At 54.1% G+C, this 18,369-nt stretch overlaps 1 protein-coding gene across 6 annotated transcripts in view; it reads right to left on the reverse strand.

Annotated features, from left to right (window-relative positions):
• Window positions 1–18,369, reverse strand: part of STARD13 (StAR related lipid transfer domain containing 13) — a 245,975-nt gene that overhangs the window by 13,360 nt on the left and 214,246 nt on the right. For all 6 annotated transcript variants that reach the window (XM_039914925.1, XM_029048473.2, XM_029048475.2 and 3 more), the window contains 4 exons: window positions 10,759–10,822; window positions 7,609–8,945; window positions 5,732–5,905; window positions 3,481–3,640 (listed from right to left, as the gene is read on the reverse strand). In XM_039914925.1, the coding sequence (XP_039770859.1) occupies window positions 3,481–3,640; window positions 5,732–5,905; window positions 7,609–8,945; window positions 10,759–10,822 (1,735 nt within the window). The remainder of the gene's footprint in view (window positions 1–3,480; window positions 3,641–5,731; window positions 5,906–7,608; window positions 8,946–10,758; window positions 10,823–18,369) is intronic.

Here is an 18,369-nt window from a genome sequence, read left to right on the forward strand (position 1 = left end):
ACGCCGATGACTGAACGAACGCGGGCCGGGCGCCAGCCGGATTAGGCCTCCGGCCACGTAATTAGGCTTTTATAATCAAACACGAGGCTCTGCGTGATGGCTGCATTAGAATTCAAATTTCTCCTCCGTACTACAAAACCTCCCACGTGGCGACCTGTTTAGCTTCTCCCCGCCGGTGTTTAATGCCGCCTATCAGAACCTCTCGTTTCCCTCGCCTTAGAAATGTGCTTAATTGATCAGGAAAGGTTTGTTTTCTCCCGAGAGAGAAAGTTGCATTAAAAAAACCCAGCAGGCTGCCAGTTCTCCTGGACCCTTTCATTACGGGTTTGATCCCCGGAGCGGCGGGGACCGCATTTTCCCCGGGAACAGACAGTAACGGACGCTGCGCCGCACGGCCCGTCGGGGGCCGGAATAAACGCCCTGCCCGCGGAAAAGGCCCAGAGACTCCTCTTACCCGCCGCTCGGTCTGCATACAAATGGTTCCTAATTGGAGACGACATTTCCTCACTCCGGCTGAAAGCCAGCTGCCCGAGCCGAGAACGGACAGGCTGAGCCTCATCACCTGCAGACTCCGTGAAGGAAGGAGGGTGAGCTTCGCATTTACCCCTAGTCAACCACAGAGTCTAGGAAGGTAAGGGACTCTCGCCTGACAGCCGATCCGGAGGAGCGGCGGGGAAGGAGAGGAGGAACGCCACCCACGAATATACACGTTCTGTGGGAAGAGGATCCAGAACACCGTTCCAGAAGAAACTGGCGCTTGTTAAGTGCTCATCGTGTGCCAAGCCAATTAGAGCCGGGGTAGATACAAGATCACCGGGTCAGGCACAGCCCCTATCCCGCCTGGGGCTTGCAGTCAAAGTAGGAGGAAGAACAGGTACTGATTCATCATTCTACAGATGAGAAAACCGAGGCCCAGAGAAGTTAAGTGATTTGCCCAAGTTCCCACAAGAGGCAAGTGGCGGGACTGGGATTAGAACCTGGGTCCTCTGACTCCCAGGCTTGTGTTGGTCCCACTAGGCCCCACTGCTATGAAAGGAAATGGGGATTAGCTAGCTGTTCTCTCTCCCTAAATCTCCCCCTCCAGACTGCCAACTTTTTAAAGGCAGGGGTCCTATCTAACAATCCTACTGCATTTTCCCCTCCAAAATGCTGAGCACAGTGCCCCACGCACAGTAAGCGCTCACCGAATACCACCGACTGACCGACTGACTGCTCAGATCGCGAGCCTCAGGGGAGACGGGGACTGTGCCCGATCCCATTATCTTCTATCCCACGGCTCGGTACATAGTTAGCGCTTAATAAACCCCTTTATCGTCATTAATAAAGTTACCGTGGTCGCCTCTGTCTGCCTTTCCCGTCAGCCACCACTCTCCCTGTCTGGCCTGGGGGCCTGGCAGAGAAGGCGGGCCATGACACGCTCTGAGTCCCCTCGTCTTTTTTCCTTGCTCTTACCCTGCTTGTTCAAATTCTATCATTCACTCTTCTTCCTCGGGACCCGGAGGATACGGCGGTGTCCGCTCCACGACCTGTTGGTTCTGTGGAGCCGCTTCCCTCCTAGGTCCCACCTGCCCCGGCACCTCCGCTAACGGGGGTTGCCTTCCCTTCTCTTCTGGACTAGAGTTGCGCTTTGCCATCAGTCTTCTCTTGGTTTATCTCTTCTCTGTTTACCCAAGAATGGATTCCCCCGAACACGTGGAAGGTGATGTAATAGAGCTGTCCCAGGGTAATTCTCTAGAATTCACGGCAGTCGCTGGGGGTAGCCGTCCCCCGAGTGGGGATAGGAAGGGTAACCAACCGGAGGCTATCCTCGTGAGCCCGTCGTTGGCCAGGGATTGATCTATCTGTTGCCAAATTGTACATTCCAAGCGCTTAGTACGGTGCTCTGCACATAGTAAGTGCTCAATAAATACGACTGAATTGAATGAATGAAGGAGGGGGAGGCTGGAAAGAACTGGACTTCATTTGGCTATATTCTCCCAAGCGCTTAGTACATGCTCTGCACATAGGCGCTTAATAAATACCACTGATCGATTTTTATTTTTTTTAATGGTATCTGAGAAGCACTTACTATGTGTCAAGCACTGTACTAAGCGCTGGGGTAGATACGAACTAATCGGGTTGGACCCAGTCGCCGTCCCACATGGGGCTCACAGTGTCGATCCCCATTTTACAGATGAGGTAACTGAGCCACGGAGAAGTGAAGTGACTTGCCCCAGGTCACAGAGCAGACAAGTGGGACTAGGACCCGGGTCCTTCTGACCCCCAGGCCCGTGCTCTGTCCAGTAGGCCACGCTACCTCTCTGAATGATGGACCAGATTGCCCTCTGCCACTGAGGACCCTTGGCCCGGAGGCCAATAAAAACACGAGAATAACAAAAGAATATTCAATGTGGATACGGAAAGAATATTCAATGTGAACGTGGCTGCATCCACTGCAGGACTGAGACACAGCTGACGGCTGAGCCGCCGCAGCCTTAAATATCAATATTAACATGAAGTGCAGTGAAACAGTATGCTAGGCATTATGCACGACTTGGAAGGAGATATGCATATCTTATCATATTTTCCCCCAATAACAACAAAGTCAATAGAGAAGAGAGTAGTTAGTTGTATAGCCGATATTGTTTTCAGATGTTTCTGGCAAATGTTTGTTTTTGAATGTAAACAAATCTGTTTTTAGTTTTAAAGATTTCTTCCGGCTTTGAGCAGTAGGAGGAAGTTAAAGAGAGGAGATGTATAGCCTGAATCTTCAAAATCAATTCGAAATAGATAAAAGGGACCTCGGGGGTCGGACAGTCTCATGGCCAAGGGGCCGTGATTTGGAAGAAGATGCCGTGCGACTTCTCCCGAAGTCCTGGTACTAACGGACCCAACCTGGCAGGCACCGGTGGCAAAGCCTAAATGTGATGGGGGTTTTCTTCTCAATTCTAGCCTAGTGACACTAAAGACTGCATTGACCAAACACTCTCAGATGACTTGGTGATTTCTAGGGTGGTCAAATTCAGTTTGTTTTTCTTGCCTTCGAAAAAGTGCTGGGAAAGCAGCGTGGCCTAGTGGAAAGAGCACAGACCTGGGAGTCAGAGGACCCGGGTTCTGATTCCGGCTCTGTCACGTATCTGCTCTGTGGCCTCCAGCAAGTCATTTAACTTTTCCGTGCCTCAGTTATCGCAGTTGTAAAATGGGGATTAAGACCGTGAGCCCCACGTGGGACCCGGACTCTGTTCGACCGGATCAGATCGTATACCGACGCGATACCAGTCTCGTGGTGCTGGCCATGTGCTTTCCACGCTGGAAGAATAATCGGGCTGAAAACATCGTGACGGGGTACCAGTGCAGCCCCTCGGGCCACTCCACCTGCCACCTTAGGGCCGATCTCCAGGTCCAGCAGACCGCGAGAGGAGGAAGATAGCTCTGCTTCTGCTCGTCCCTGGGCATGATGCGCATCGCTCCCCCCAAGCTCCCTGCCGCCATTAACCATACCTGGTCCAGGCAGTTGGTGCGCAGGTACTGCAGTGCTTGTTGTATACTCTGAGGAAGGGGCTGGCCTGTCCTCTGGACGTGAACTATGAGAGGAACTCCAAACACATTCTTGTCCTTGTAATCAGGAACTTTGATCCTCTTCATGAACTTCGGCACCGCCCTAAAGAACCCAACAAGAACAGTCACACAGAGCGGGGTACAAGCTTCCATACTGTCGTCCTGGCGAGTTTCGTAGCTTACTGGAGGGGTCAGGTCTCATCGACCCCTCTGTACTCTCCCAGGGGCTACGTAATCCATCAGTGGCATTTAATGAGCACCAATTATGTGCTGAGCACTGTACTGAGCACTTGGGAGAGTACAGTACAACAGAAGCAGCAGATACGTTCCTTGTCCTTAACAAGCTTTCGGTCTAGAGTACAGTGCTCTGCACACAGTAAACATTCAGTAAATACCACTGATGGATGAACTGATCTTAGGGAGTTTGTGGGGGATTCCAGTTTTCTCTCCTCGGGGGCAGGGAACGTTTCTCGTGTGCTGCGCTTTCCCAAGCACTCGGTATAGGGCATTGCATCAGGTGGGGGCTCAATGAAGTACCCTCCTCTCTACGGCTTCTCTCCTAACGAATAAGTATCACGGCCTTGACGCGTTTGCAGATGTCCTCCGGTTAGGAAAATGCACCTCGACCAGAGAGGCCAAAATCACACTGCTTTAAAATGCTCGACGAAAACCCTCAAGTGGGAAAGCCCGAGAGAAAACCTGGGTGGATGGGGTGCCTGTTTCTCATGTAGCTCTGAGATGTTTCTGTCTTCAGTTTTCGATTTCTTGGGCCAGAGTCATCAGCGATAAGGTTCAGTTCCGTTTTTTAAATAAACGGTAAGACGTTTCAATCCCCGAAACCCATCGACTCATCATTGTCATTACTTTTTTGGCTTTCCAATTCTGTACACGCTCCCTGGAGAAGCAGACATGAAACTGGAATGGATGTTCGGGATATTTTAAGTACGTAATAAATGACAGCGAGTATGTAATAAATGATAGTGATTGTATAGACATTAACGAGAGTTGAGTCCATACGGAACAGTTTAGGAGATTACCTAAGATTTGACGAAGCAAGAGCCATTCAACTAGCACCAAGGTTTACAAGGGTACAAGGGTTATTTACTGAACATATTTTCATTCCCCAGTGAAATCAAAATAAAGGATCCATCTTTAAATTCACCAATTAAAGTGATGAACTATTGCCACAAGCTAAGCATTTGTAAACTGCAAGTCCAAGATGTTCCTTCTAACCGCCGGGCTGATATTTTGGCAAATCTGAGAAGCAGCATGCCCTACTGGAAAGAACGTGGGGCCGGGAGTCAGAGGACCTGGGATCTAACCCCGGCTCCGCCACTTGTCTGCTGGGTGACCTTGGGTTAAGTCCCTTCACTTGTCTGTGCCTCACTTACCTCATCTGCAAAATGGGGATTGAGACCTTGAGCCCCATGTGGGACGGGACTGTGTCCAACTCGAGTATCTCTGTATCTATCCTGGCGCTTAGCACAGTGACTGGCACAAACAGAGCTTAACAAATACCGTATATAAAAATACTTACATTTTTAACTCCTCTCATTGCCAGCCACAGAATTTACTGAAGGCCTACTGTGCCTAGAGCATGGGATTGGGCCTCATCCCAGCCCGCACATCCATCTTTCCATTCTCTTTCTTTGCCTTCTACCTGTAATTATTTAGTGTCTGTCGCTCAGCTATTAGAAAGTAAGCTCCTGGCAGACGGGGATCGTATTTTCACCTTCCCGGGTACTCTCCTAAACCCTCGGTACAGCGCTCTGCCCCCAGCAGGCACCCAATCGATACTATTGATGGATGGATTCATTCGCCATTTCCTTTCCTGGACTCTGACTACTGTTCCTCGGGCCCAGCCCCGCCCCCACGATAGACAAGTGCTCGCCCCAGTCGCTAGTTCCCTAGAGGCCAGGCCTGAACTGTGAAGTAAAACCCAGCTGGACCGCGGGAGTAGAAATAGCCTCCGGGAGAGAAGGCGGGGGGCGACTGTGGGGACTTCAGGATGCAGCAAATAAATGCAATCGATGGCATTATTTAGTGTGTGCAGAGTGCTGAGCTCAGTGCTCAGGAAGTTACAACAGAGTGGGGCAATACAGATCCAGATGCCAAGACTATCCAAACCACCCCTCGCCTGCGAACTGAAGAAGTCGCTGGCTCCTTCAAAGGGCTACTTCTGCCGGGAACTCACCAGGTCCAGCCGTGCTTGTTGGACAGAGAGTTCTTCTCCATGATGGCGGTCAGGCAAAGAAGGGAGAATTTCTGGAGCAGATTCAGCTGGCCGGCGGTCTGGTCGCCGATCCGCAGGGACGCGGCGGCGTGAGCGGGCAGACGGGCGATGTGCAAACTGTTCCAGCGTGACCGCCTAGAGCAGGAGCCCACAAGAGCGCGTTAGAGAAGCGAGCCGCTCCTGCACTCTGCCTATTTGTCGATCGCGGCACGTTACAGTATTTGCAGAGTTAAACAAACTGCTGAAAATGAAACGCAGCCAGAGATGAACTGGGTTTAGACCGAACGGTCGGAAACGCTTCTTGACAATCCAATCAGTTAGACGGAGTAAGAGTTTCATGGGAGGGTGGATGGTGGAATGAGTTTCAGGGTCGATCGGGCAATCGTTTTAAAGGGATCGGGTTTAAGAAATTGGGGGTGGGGGGAGGGAATCCAATTCAGTTCAATTCAATTTCAATATTCCTGCCCTGAAACCGGGAGGAAAAGGGAGGGAAGAAAGGGGAGATGGGGACTGGGGGGTGGGGGGGGACCGGGTCTGGGAGGACGGGGGACGGGGGACGGGGTCTCCCAACCCCCTGGGGGAAGCTGGAGGGCTTGACGTCTCTTCCCCTTCCCCCCCCTTCAATCCCCACGTGTCTCCCTCCTCTCCAAGTGTTTAGTACAGCGTTCTGCTCACAGAAAACAGACTGTACGTCCGGAGTGGGCACGGATCATCTCTCTTTACCGCTGAATTGTACTTTCCAAGCACTCGGTATCGTGCTCTGCACACAGTAAGCGCTCAATAAATACAACTGAATGAATGAATGGAAGGAAGAAAAGCAAGGGGAAGAGAGACGCACCCTCCATCTCCATTTCCTTGGGTCTCCGGACATGGGATGCCAGGTTGCTATTTCCCAACCTGCCCTTCAAACCGAGACCAAAGACAAGAGGAGCCTTGGAGCCTGAAGATTCCTGTTCTCATTCAGAGAAAGCTTGCTGTGGTTATTTTTTTTCTTTAATGGTATTTGGTACGTTCTTACTATGTGCCAGGCACTGTACTAAGCACTGGGGAAGATACAAACTGATCAGGTCAGACACAGTCAGTGTCCCACTCGGGGCTCGCCGTCTTAATCCCCATTTAACAGACGAGGCAAGTGGCAGACAAGCGGCAGAGCCGGGGTTAGGACTCAGGCCCTTCCGCCTCCCAGGCCCGTGCTCGATCCGCTAGGATTAAGACTGTGAGCTCTATGTGGGACAGGGACTACCCCAGCGCTTAGTACGGTGCCTGGCACACGGTAAATACTTAACAAATACCATAATTATCATTATTATTATTATTAGGACCGTGGTGCTCCCTCCCCCGCTACGTTATATGCTCTGTCACATCTTGAGGACAGCTTAAGCAAGAGATGAGGGATTAACCCCAACCAAAGAAATGGAGCAGGAATAAGTCTATTCAAACCTTCTTTTTTTCACCCTCGAACCTTTCTTCCAGACTGTGAGCCCCCCGCGCCGAGGGACGGCGACCGAGTCTAATTCCTGCCCGGGTTTTCTTTCCCAGGGCCGAGTCCAGTCCTCCGGACTCAATAGGTGATCAATAACTGCTATTACAACTACTCTTCCCCAAACAGCAAATGAGAAAACAACAACAGAATGACGACACCGTCTATGAGGTAGCCCCTACGGGGCCAGCACCGGGGTAGATACGAGACGATCGGAAGGGGCTCACGTTCTCAGCGGGAGGGAGGGAAGAAGGGGCGGGCAGGTGCCAGCGCCGTCGGGTGACCCGCCCGAGGTCACGCAGCGGGGCCGCGGGCAAGCCACGGGCCCGCCGCATCCTAGCCGCACCCGGCTACCGACCTGTTGGGGCGGGTGAGCGATGCCCCGACTCCAGAATCGCGCCTCTCCCGGACTCCGGTCACCTCCGACTCGTTCAGGGAGGCTCCGTCTCGCTCCATGTCGCTGGGCGTCGTCCGACCGTCGGACCCCGAGTTCCCCTCGAAATCCAAAGCGACGTGGTGGGGGGTCGGGCAGGGGGACGGGCCGCCCTCCCCCGTCGCCTTGCCTTCGGCCCGGAGCTCGGACAGCAGGCTCTCGGGCCAGCAGTCCACCGCCTCCGGCTGCCCGCTGATGCGCTGCAGGATCTCGTTCACGGGCGGGAACAGCTCGTCCCGCCCCAGGTCCAGCAGGTCGCCGGTGCTGGCGCACAGGTGGGAGCCGGGCACGTTGTCGTAGACGCTGACCCTGCTCCCTCGGGGGCAGGGAGCCAGGAGCCCGGGCTCCCGGCGGCCGGGACCCTGCCGCCTGCCCAGAGAGATGCTGCCCGTCCTCCAGTTGACGGCGCCGCCGGGGTCGGCCGGGGAGAGGCTCTCGATGGACAGGGCCTTGGGGAAGGTTCCGGGCTTGTGGTCCTTGGGCACGAGCACCACCAAGTCGTCCTGCGAGTGAAACTCGCTGCCCCGACTCTGCTCGCTCAGCTGCCGCAGGGTCGTCCCCATCAGTTCCTCCAGGCCTTCGAAGCACATGCCCCCCCGCTTCCCGGGCTCGTGGCACCTGCGCTCCTTCGGGCCCGGGGTGCTCCCGCCGCTCCCGCCGTCGTTCCCGTTCACGGACCGGCTGTGGTCGCAGCCGGGCCGGAGGGAGGCCGAGGGGCCCCCGGGGGCCGCCCCGCCGAGCTCCCCGTTGACCAGCTGCACGCAGCGCAGGGTCTTTAAGGCCTCGGACTCCTGCTGAAGGACCGGCCCGCTGATCACCATGCCGCCCGCCCTCCCGGGCCCGCGGGGCTTGTCGGAGGTCCCCCAGGCCCGGAGCGTTTCCATGCGCTTCAGGAAAGTCTTGGTTCTGGTCCGCGCCGACCTGTCGTTCTTCGTGGCGTCCCCGGGGGCCGGCGGGGTGCCACCGGCCGAGTCCGGGCCGCCCCGGTCAGAGGCCTCCCGGCCGGCGCCGCCAGCCTGGCCGCGCCCGTCGCTCCCTCCGCTGCTCTCGCTGTGGATGGAGGAGACCTCCGGCTCGCTCAGGTCCGTCACCACGCTCTCGCTGCTCGTCGTGTTTCTCATCTTAGCGTCCCCCAGAGAGCCATGGCGGTCCGAGCCGCGGAACAGCGAGTCCAGGTCGTTCACGCGAGACCACCTCTTGCTGCTCCTCTGAAACGTCCATTTGTTGCTGATGCAAAGGTCCTCTTCATCCGAGTCGTCACTCTGAAAAACACAGCGCCGGGCGCTCAACGCCGTTCCGGGCGGGGGACCCGGCCCCGGGGAGGGAATCTACCGGGCACCTCCTCGGGCCGGCGCATTGGACCAAGGGACGCCTGCCCAGCCCACGAGGAACCTGCGCTCTTGACGGGGAAAACCCGTCTGATACAGAAATCACGTCAGAATCAGAATCAGCAAAAGGACAGAAACATTCCCTGGCGAGAGAACATTCCCTCGGGTACCCGCCCGAGCGCACTAGGTGACCGACGGGTTGACGGGAATGAATCGGGGATGGTCTGTTGGAGGACGTGGGATCTGGGGAGTGTCGGTGAGGAGGGAAGGGGCTCCGGGACGGGGGACGGTGCCAGCGAGGGGACTGAGGAGGGACAGCGGAGGGTGAAGGGCCAGTTTGGAAGGCCATCTGGGGAGGGATGAAGAGTCACCTTTGGAATAAGTAAAATTTAAAATACACAGATGAGTACAGGATAGGCAGCCAGCCGCCGGTCGAGTCATCCCATTAACCTCTGACCGCCACAGAAGAGAATCTCTGATTTTTGAACTGCTTAACCGAGGGTTGGACAGATATCTAAAATTCTCTACTGGATTTCTTTTGACTCAAAGAATAAAAAAAAAAAAACCTCATTTATACTCTAAAGAGATTCTTCTCTACAGTTGTTGAGATATTACGTTGTTCTGTGCAACCGAGTCAAATACTCGAGTAAAAAATAACAGACAAAAATATCCCCTTTAGAGCAAGAGGAGCGAAAGGTCTAACTCTGCCCGGATGACTTCCATGAACCCCAGTGTGATGGCGAAGAAACAGACCCTCGACTCCATCTTGCCTGGGTTACCTGGCTATGCGGGCCGATTTTGAGCCCTTGCCAACCTCTCCCCCACATTATGGAGAGAGAAGCGATATTAAGAAAGACAGAGACGTCACCTTTCAAGGAGACGTGTCCTTATGACAACCACGTAGGCAATGTAATGTGTCACTCGGTGGGTGATCAAGTAACACTACTTATTGAAAGCTGTCCATCTATTTTAGTCTTCCTCTTTCCTTCCTCGACATTCTCCAGAGTTTAAAAAAAAAAAAAAAAGGAAGAACTCCACACACCAACACGGTACAGAGACCATCTGAATACTGGAAAAAGCAGAAGAAGGTCTGGTCCCTTGTGTACGCCGCTAGTGGTACTGCGAGTAGCAGAAGCGGTAGGAGTTACTAATGGACCTTTTGGAAGCCACTTAAGACAGTGGGAAAACCCAGAAAAGGAAAGCATTAGAAAAACTGTTCTGGACAACCTCCCCACTGCACCAATGGAGAGAGACCCAAGATGATGGCAAAATGTGCAGTAAAATAGCACGGAGAGACTTGTGAAATAGTCAAGCAAAAAATTTCAAGGACCCCAGATCTGGAAGGTGTCTCCATCTACCTTGCTTCTGTACACGTTTCTGGGTACACCGGCAGTTCTCCCCATCTTTGAGCCCTTCTCACCTCCTCCACAACGCCTCCCCTGATTCATTTCCCTTCTCCCCAGGTCACGCCCGCCCAACTCCCCACCGCCGTACTTCGGGGCCACCTGCGCCTCCACTCTGTGCCCGACGGCCACGGATTCGCACCGTGCACGTTCCGGCCAGGGTGAGCTTGGCTGGAGTGAGAGGCCACCGGAGTTGGGGGAGAGGGAGGGACGGCGGGAGGCCCGTCTTCTCCCTCACTTCCGAAGAGCCCGCCGGGGCACCTCTGGGAGCTGCGAGGACAGACTCCAATCCCACATTTCCTCTGTCCTGGAGGAGGCCACCGGGGCGGTGTCTACCCCCTTACCTTTTTCCTTTGGAAGTTCACATCGAGTTTCATTGAGGCACACTTGTTCAACGTGAACAGTCGTCTGAAAGAAAGCACAACGTGACGGTCAGTGGCACCGGGGGGAGACGACTGCGATTTCCAGCCTCAGAAACGGGCCTCCTCTTTGGTTGGGAGGGGAGCAGGGCAAGAGCAGCAGGGGCTCCTGGTGAGCGCCTCCAACGGCGCCCCGGCTGGACCCTCGCCAAGGAAAACTGGCACTGTAGCACATGTGCCCTTTGACCACACCCCCTTCCCGTGCAAAACTTTCTCCCCGGCAGGTTCACGATGAGAGGAAGGATGCTCCCCGATTCCCCGACAGTGAACGGGCAGAGCCGTGAAGTGCAGACACACGGAACGGAAGGACCGAGAGGACACGGTTACTGTCCCGGGAGCGGTTACCTGCTCGATGGCACAAAATCGTGGGCGGTCAGAAAAATGGAGTCAGTAGGGCCACGGGGCTCTCGGCAGCTATCTGTTCTGAACACTTTCGGAAGGATCTAATAAGGGTATATCTCCTACAACGGGGGATCGTCCCGTCCTGCAGGGAAAGCGGGCCGGGCTGACGGACAGCACATCTATCAACCAACTGCTCCGTCTCCTCCTTAACAGAGCTGACCCCGAATTGGAGGTGACTTCTCCCAAAATGCAATATTTCTGAATGGAAACGGCTTTTATGAGGCAAACTGTATTCGTCAGCACATGAACAATCCGCAGACTCTCACATGCGTAGCCAATCTGTGCACTCACACACACACGCAATCCGCTCACTCTCCTACACAAAAGCACAATCCACGTACGCACATACAGACAGCAACATCTATGCACTCTCATACACACGGGCATAATCCACACCCTCCTACGTGCACAATCCTCGCACTCTCATCTACACGCATACACACAAAATCATTCTCATGACACTTGGCTCACACTGCTCTTCCTCTTACAACCCAGCAGCAGAAGCTCAGTTGGGAGGAAAGCCAGGAAAGGTCCCCAGAGTCCACGGTGGTGTGGATTTGGGTGGGAAGAAAGCATCCTGCTGGAGACTCTGGACTCTGCCACGGTGCTCGAAGCTTACTCTGGGGCTCTTCTGGCATTCCTGCTGCCATGGTATTCGATTCCAAGTTTGGCCCACGTGCCCTCTAGTTGTCTCTGGCCTTTAAACTCTGGCACGGCAGACAGCTGCCAGACCAGAACAGCTCTGGAGCAGACCGAGACCGGTGCCCGGCAGAGGAGGCGGGGACAACGAAACTGGACAACCTCCCGGTGGCCCCTGGCACGGAGAAGCTCGGCAGAGAGACGGGGGCTCGGAGGGGATTTCTGCGGTGACGTGGGTCTTGACGGCGCGTGCTGGCTTGACGGCCGGCAGGGATCCGGGAATATCCGTCCGACAGGGTAGGGCAGGCCCTTCTGGATACAGTGGCCACGGTGTCGGACAAGACCGGCGGGAGAAACGGCGAGGGCTGCAGGGAGAGTATGCCCTGCCCGGGATGCTGGGAGGAGGCCAGCCTCCGCCTCCTAGGAGAACTGGGATCATCGCATTTTCCCCGTCGGCTGCCCTGTCCCAGCCTGCTCGAGACGATGGAAATACTGTAAAAACTGCCGGCAAGGTCCCTGCAGCCGGACCTCCATGCACACGCTGAATGTGAACCACTTACGGCTCAATTTGGACCACGAGGCAGCCGGCTCCCGGCACTTCTCCAGCTGGCGATGAGCCAAGGGCAGGCAGGTGTTTCTCAGAGCGGGTGGGGGACCAGGTTCCTATTCATTCTTCATTCATTCAATCGTATTTACTGAGCGCTTACTGTTTGCAGAGCACTGTACTAAGCACTTGGAAAGTATAATTCAGCCATAGAGAGGGACAACCCCTGCCCACACCAGGCTTACGGTGCCTAACGGGGAGGGGCAGCTCCACTTGAGCCGAATCAAATCAACCGAGAGGACTTAATCTGTATGGGCGGATGGGGTCCGATGCCCAAAGGGCCCTGGCGTGCTCACGTGAGCCCGTTGTTGGGTAGGGATCGTCTCTATCTGTTGCCAAATTGTACTTTCCACGCGCTTGGTACAATGCTCTGCACACAGTAAGCGCTCAATAAATACGACTGCATGAAATGAATGAATTGCAACCCGAAGAGTTTCCAATCAGAGTCGAAAAGACCCAACTCACCTACTCCCTCTTTGACGTCTATCCCACCCCGGTCCTCCTCCCCCCTAAAATCCCCGTCCCCATTCAGCTCCCGGGCTCACAATGAAAGGTTGGCCCCTTTGGGGCTGAGCAGCGTGCTAAGCACTCGGGACGGGACAAGTGGACGCCACGGCTCCTGCTGAGTCTCATACCCGAGGGTCCGGGGTGGACTGAAACTGGGAGGAACCGAAGGAATGCTGCACTCACACAGCAGGGAGAAGAGTTTCTGGGCTGAACCGCTGATCAAAAACGCATCAGTGCCAGCTCCCGTCTATATGGGGACCAGAGGGAGGGGGGCTGGAACCGTCCCCCCACTTTACCAAAGAGGAAGCTGAGGCCCAGAGAGGTTAAGAGAGCTGCCTAAGGTCACAGAGCAGGTCGGTGGCCAGACTGGGACTAGAACCCAGGTCCCCTAACTCTCAATTCCACGGTCTTTCCAAGAGACCATCGCTGCCAAGAGATGCGAGGAAAAAAAAAATCAGGGACATTAAGGCGTCTGACAATTAAACCCCCATCAGCCTGAACTTCTCACCCTCTGCTGACGTGTCAGCGGCAGCCAGGTAGAAAGGCCCGTGGGTCGGATAGCGTGCCGGGTGGGGCGTCCCTCCCCGGGGGAGACGCAGGGCCTCCGAAGGTACCGCCGTCACTGGCAGAGAGATCAGAGACAAGAGAGGCAGGCAGAAGCTCCACTCATCTTCAGGCTGCTGCTCCTGCTGCAGCTGCAGGGCCATGGGAAAGGACTCTGTGGGGTGTGCGTTTGGGGTTGGGGGGAGGGGGGCGGGGGCCGCATTGCATAACTCACATTCTGGCAGGAGAGGCAGTTACATATATGCCAAATAAACAACCCTGGTATGCAATCCCGGGAGGGGCGGGCCCCTCCCAACAGCCCTGTCAGGAGAGTCCTAGGGTATCTGGATCCCAAAGCAAGCCAAACGCAGTCCGGTGAACCTAACGGGCTGTCGCCAGGCCCATGAGGGCTCGCGGGCTTCCACGGGACTTCTGGCCAGGGGCCGGAGGCTTGCACGACGGCTTCTTCCGGCTGGCAGGAGCGGACTTTCTGGGAGGTGAGATATTTTATGTTGACCTCCAACGGAGACCCCGGTTTGAGGAAATGAGCGTTGAGGCTCTGGCGAGCCCCTGGGGGTGGTGCGTTTCGGAAACTTCTTCTGACACCAGGAAACCTCCGGGGACTTGATTTGCCAACGGTCGGGGCCTTTTTAGCTCTACCCCGACGGGCTCCAATCACCCGGCTGGCTGCGGTGCAGAATCGCCCACTTGCCCCCGCTTTCGAAACAGGGCTCACCGACCCGTCGAGAGACCCCCACGGTTGTACCCGGGGGCCTGCCCGACAGGGACTCCTTTGGAGACGCACGTTCTCGGAGGGCTGAACGCTCCTCATTCCGCAGGTTGCTTTGCTTATGCCTCGACTTGTTTTTTTACCTCACCGCTGCTCTGGTTTGAGCCAACCGTATCCCCGGACAGGAGAAACACTTCTCTTTCAACTCTCAAAGCACGTGGGATATGGCGGCTTCATACCGACCACAGCCCCTTGACAGTCCCCCCGATCCTCAGCCCCACAACACAAATGCCCATATCCTTCCACTCTGCCATTTCCCGTATCTGTAATCTATTTTCCTGTCTGTCTCCCCCTCTAGACTGAAAGCTCCAGCGGACCAGGACCGGGGAGACCGCAGAACAATTCAGGGCAAAAACAACTTATCTTCCCCAGTCACGGAATCTCTCTGGTGAGAAGTAGCTCCATTTCAGAGAGTAGGTGCAACTGGAAATATTCAGTTTTACTTCGGTTATATTTTCCCAAGCGCTTAGTGCAGTAGTACTCACTAGGTACGATGCACTGAACAGTCCTTTTGGAAAAACACAATCGAAGTCTAAGATTCCTTCTCTGGCCTCTACGCTACGGGGAAAGACAGGGCAGGACACTCAGGTGCTCAATAAAACCCAGGGCATCTACTATGTGCCAACCACTGTGCTAAGCACTGGGGTATTTACAGATTGATCAGGTTGGACACAGTCCATGTCCCACATGGGACTCACAGCCTCAATCCCCATTTTACAGAGGAGATAACCGAGGCACAGAGCAGTGAAGTGGTTTTGCCCAAAGTCACACTTTCATTGTGGGCAGGGAACGTTTCCGTACCCTCCCAAGCGCTTAATACACAGTAGGGGCTCATTAAAAACCAATGATTGATTGACACAGACCTGTCCACCGAGCACTTAATGATCAAACACACGGTACTCAACAATTTCCACCGGTTGAACGATTGATCAAACAATTAATCTGCCTCCACCTTGGAGAGCATGAAATTCTAAGAAGCAACCCGAAGAGCAAATCTAGCTAAATAAATGAATTTCATTTTATAGGAGTGCCACAAAGGGGAAAAAGAAGAGAACGTGACCCATCTCAGTGTCCACATACCACAGAGGTCAAGGCTCTTAGTCGAATGAAAGTTTATGCAGGGCTTTTGGGGGGGGGGGCGGAACAGGAAGGAGCCGGTCTATGTCCACTCGGGACTAAATGAGAGGAATTAGACTCAAATTAAAACACGAGAGATTTTGGTTGAGCACTGAGAGCAGTGCCAAAGGAAGAAATGGGAAGGCTGGAGGGGGCGGCGGGGAAGGGGGAGGGAGGGGGAGAGAGAGAGAGAGCGTGTGTGTGCGTGCGCGTAGGAAACAGTTTGTCTTCCACGAAGAAGAGGAGAAACTACGCTTCAGATGAGCTATGGTCTGGCCAGTCAGGACTCCAAACTGAAATCAAAGATCCCCAAAAGCCCCCGTTAAGAGGAGAGGAAGCCCTCTGGAGGCTGCTTGCCCAGAGCCCGTGGAGCACTGAGGAAGGCGGGATCCAGCACTGGCCGAGCTGAGCAGCCAGGAAGTCGACGACTCATTTATCTCTGGTGGTTAAGGAGAGGCCCTCCCCTTCGGGACTCTGACCCCTGGAGGGCGGCCCCGGATGCTCCGCGCTCAGTGGAGGCACGGGGTGTGCATGCCTGTGGTCACCCAAGCCCTAGCAGAGAGAGGCGGCCCGGCCCAGTGCTCCCCAGAATCCAGCCGGCAGGACAAAGGCCCAGACCCGTACCTTGGATGAATAATAATAATAATAATGATGGCATTTGTTAAGCGCTTTCTATGTGCAAAGCACTGTTCTAAGCGCTGGGGAGGATACAAGATGATCAGCTTGTCCCAAGTGGGGCTCACAATCTTCATCCCCATTTTACAGATGGAGTAACTGAGGCCCAGAGAAGTGAAGCGACTCACCCGAAGTCACACAGCCGACAAGTGGCTGAGCCGGGATTTGAACCCATGACCTCCGACTCCCGAGCCCGGGCTCTTTCCACTGAGCCATACTGCTTCTCTACAGAAGACACAAGGGGCTAATTAATGCCTCAAGCTCATAAGGCAAAGGCCACAAATGGGATGCAAGCTGGAATCTGCATCGGGGGGCTGTCAGTACGGAGCGCTTGTGGTTGCTGTTCGTGTGGAGGGTTATTCTGTTGGTGAAGTAGGAGTTAAAGAGCACGGCCTAGTGGATAGAACCCGGGCCGGGGAGTTGGAAGAACCTGGGTTCTAATTCCGGCTCCGCCACTTGTCTGCTGTGTGACCTTGGGCTAGCCGCTTCAATTCTCTGGGTCTAAATTCCCTAATCTGTAAAAACGGGATTAAGACTGTGAGCCCAATGTGGGACGGGGACTGTCCCCACTCTGATCAACTTCTATCTAGCCCAGGGGCTTAGTACAGTGTCTGGCGCATAGTAAGCACTTAACCGATACTATTAAAAAATTAGGAGCTGTAGTAGCAATAACTATTAGTATTTACCGAGGGCCTACTATGTGCAAGGTCCCATAGGGGAAGTACAGCAGAAGCATGAGACACTCTCCCTGCCCACAAGGGACTTCCAGTCTAATGGAGGATGCAGATATGAAAAGTGGACAATTAGGAATAATCAGAATAGTAATTTACTGTACAAATGGCTATAAACACACACACACACACAGAGTGAGGAAGGGTATAAGTCGATATGTAAGTGCTAGAGATGGATGGTGGGCTGATACAACCCTGGGTATTTAAAGTTAATCACGGAAGGCTTGTTGGAGGAGGTGACATTGGAAAAGTCTGGGCTTGGAAGGTGCAGTCTGTGGTCTGTTGTATTGGTTGCGGGGAATGGCAAAGCAGCGAAGCCTGAGTCTCTCTAAAGCCTTCAGCCTTCTAGTGACTAGCGGTAGGGCCCTAGACACGCCATTTAGCCTCTCTGGGCTTCGGTTCCCTTGTCCGTAAAATGGGAATTAAATACTCGCTCTCAATCCCACTTAGACTGCGTGCCCTGTGTGGGACAGGGACTCGATCCATATCTACCCTAGGGATCGGTAAGATGTCTGGCACATGATAAGCATTGAACAAACACAGTAACGATCGAATAAACCTAAGTGAACCCCATCTGTGACAACGGCCGCTCAGGTGCCGGGGCTCACCACTACTCAGGGAGACCGGCCGACAAGACGGAAGAACTTCGCGACTGTCGTAAGGGCGATAAGAGCCTGAATGAGGTCCCGGAACCGGGCCGGAGGTAGACCCTGGAGATCATTAAGGATCATTAAGATAATCCTCTATCCGGGAGGGTTTAGTCATCTACCTGCCCCGAGACCAGATGGTGCCTCGAGATCCCTTCTGGCTTTATGGCCCTATGATTCATAACTGTTGCTATCCTTACTGAAACTGTACTCGTTTTTAGATGATTTTCGGGATACCACCCTCTGCGGGGAGCCCTCGGGGCTTTGAGCGTTCAGATCCATTTTGAAACTCGTTTATTACAGTTGGAGACTTTCTGTCGGTGACCTGTGAGTGGCTGTAGAAGTGAACGCACCAGGAACTGACAAACGGAAACGCATTCGGGAATGTGCACAAGCAGATTCCAACTTAAACAACTGTTCCCCGGTCTCCTTACCCCTCCCACGACTAGAGAGGTGAGGCCCCACACTGAGGCACGACTGCCATCACGCTATAATTATGCTTCTCGGAGCAGTAGATGAATAGCATATCCTGTGCGTACTAGCAATGTTTAAGCCCATCGCTGCGGCTTCAATAAGGTGTACTGTGGTATTACTAGAGATTCATTCCTGTTCTGCTTATTGGAGACTAGGGCTTTCTCCATAAAAAGGCGCATTCAATTAAGTAGAAATACTCCCTCTGCTCCCGCTAAATGTCACGCATTTCCAACTAAGAAGAAGTGCTCTTTAGTAAGAATCACGTCCATCTAATGCCCGTCTGCGCAGGGCAGACACCTCAAGTGATTTTTGATGTCATGCAAAAGAGCACCGGCCTGCGATCAGGAGAGCTGGGTTCCAGTTCCAGCTCTGACTCTGCTGTGTGACTCTGGACAAGTCACTTAACCT

Source organism: Ornithorhynchus anatinus, chromosome 20 (genome assembly GCF_004115215.2).
Source record: "Ornithorhynchus anatinus isolate Pmale09 chromosome 20, mOrnAna1.pri.v4, whole genome shotgun sequence".
NCBI lineage: Eukaryota > Metazoa > Chordata > Mammalia > Monotremata > Ornithorhynchidae > Ornithorhynchus > Ornithorhynchus anatinus.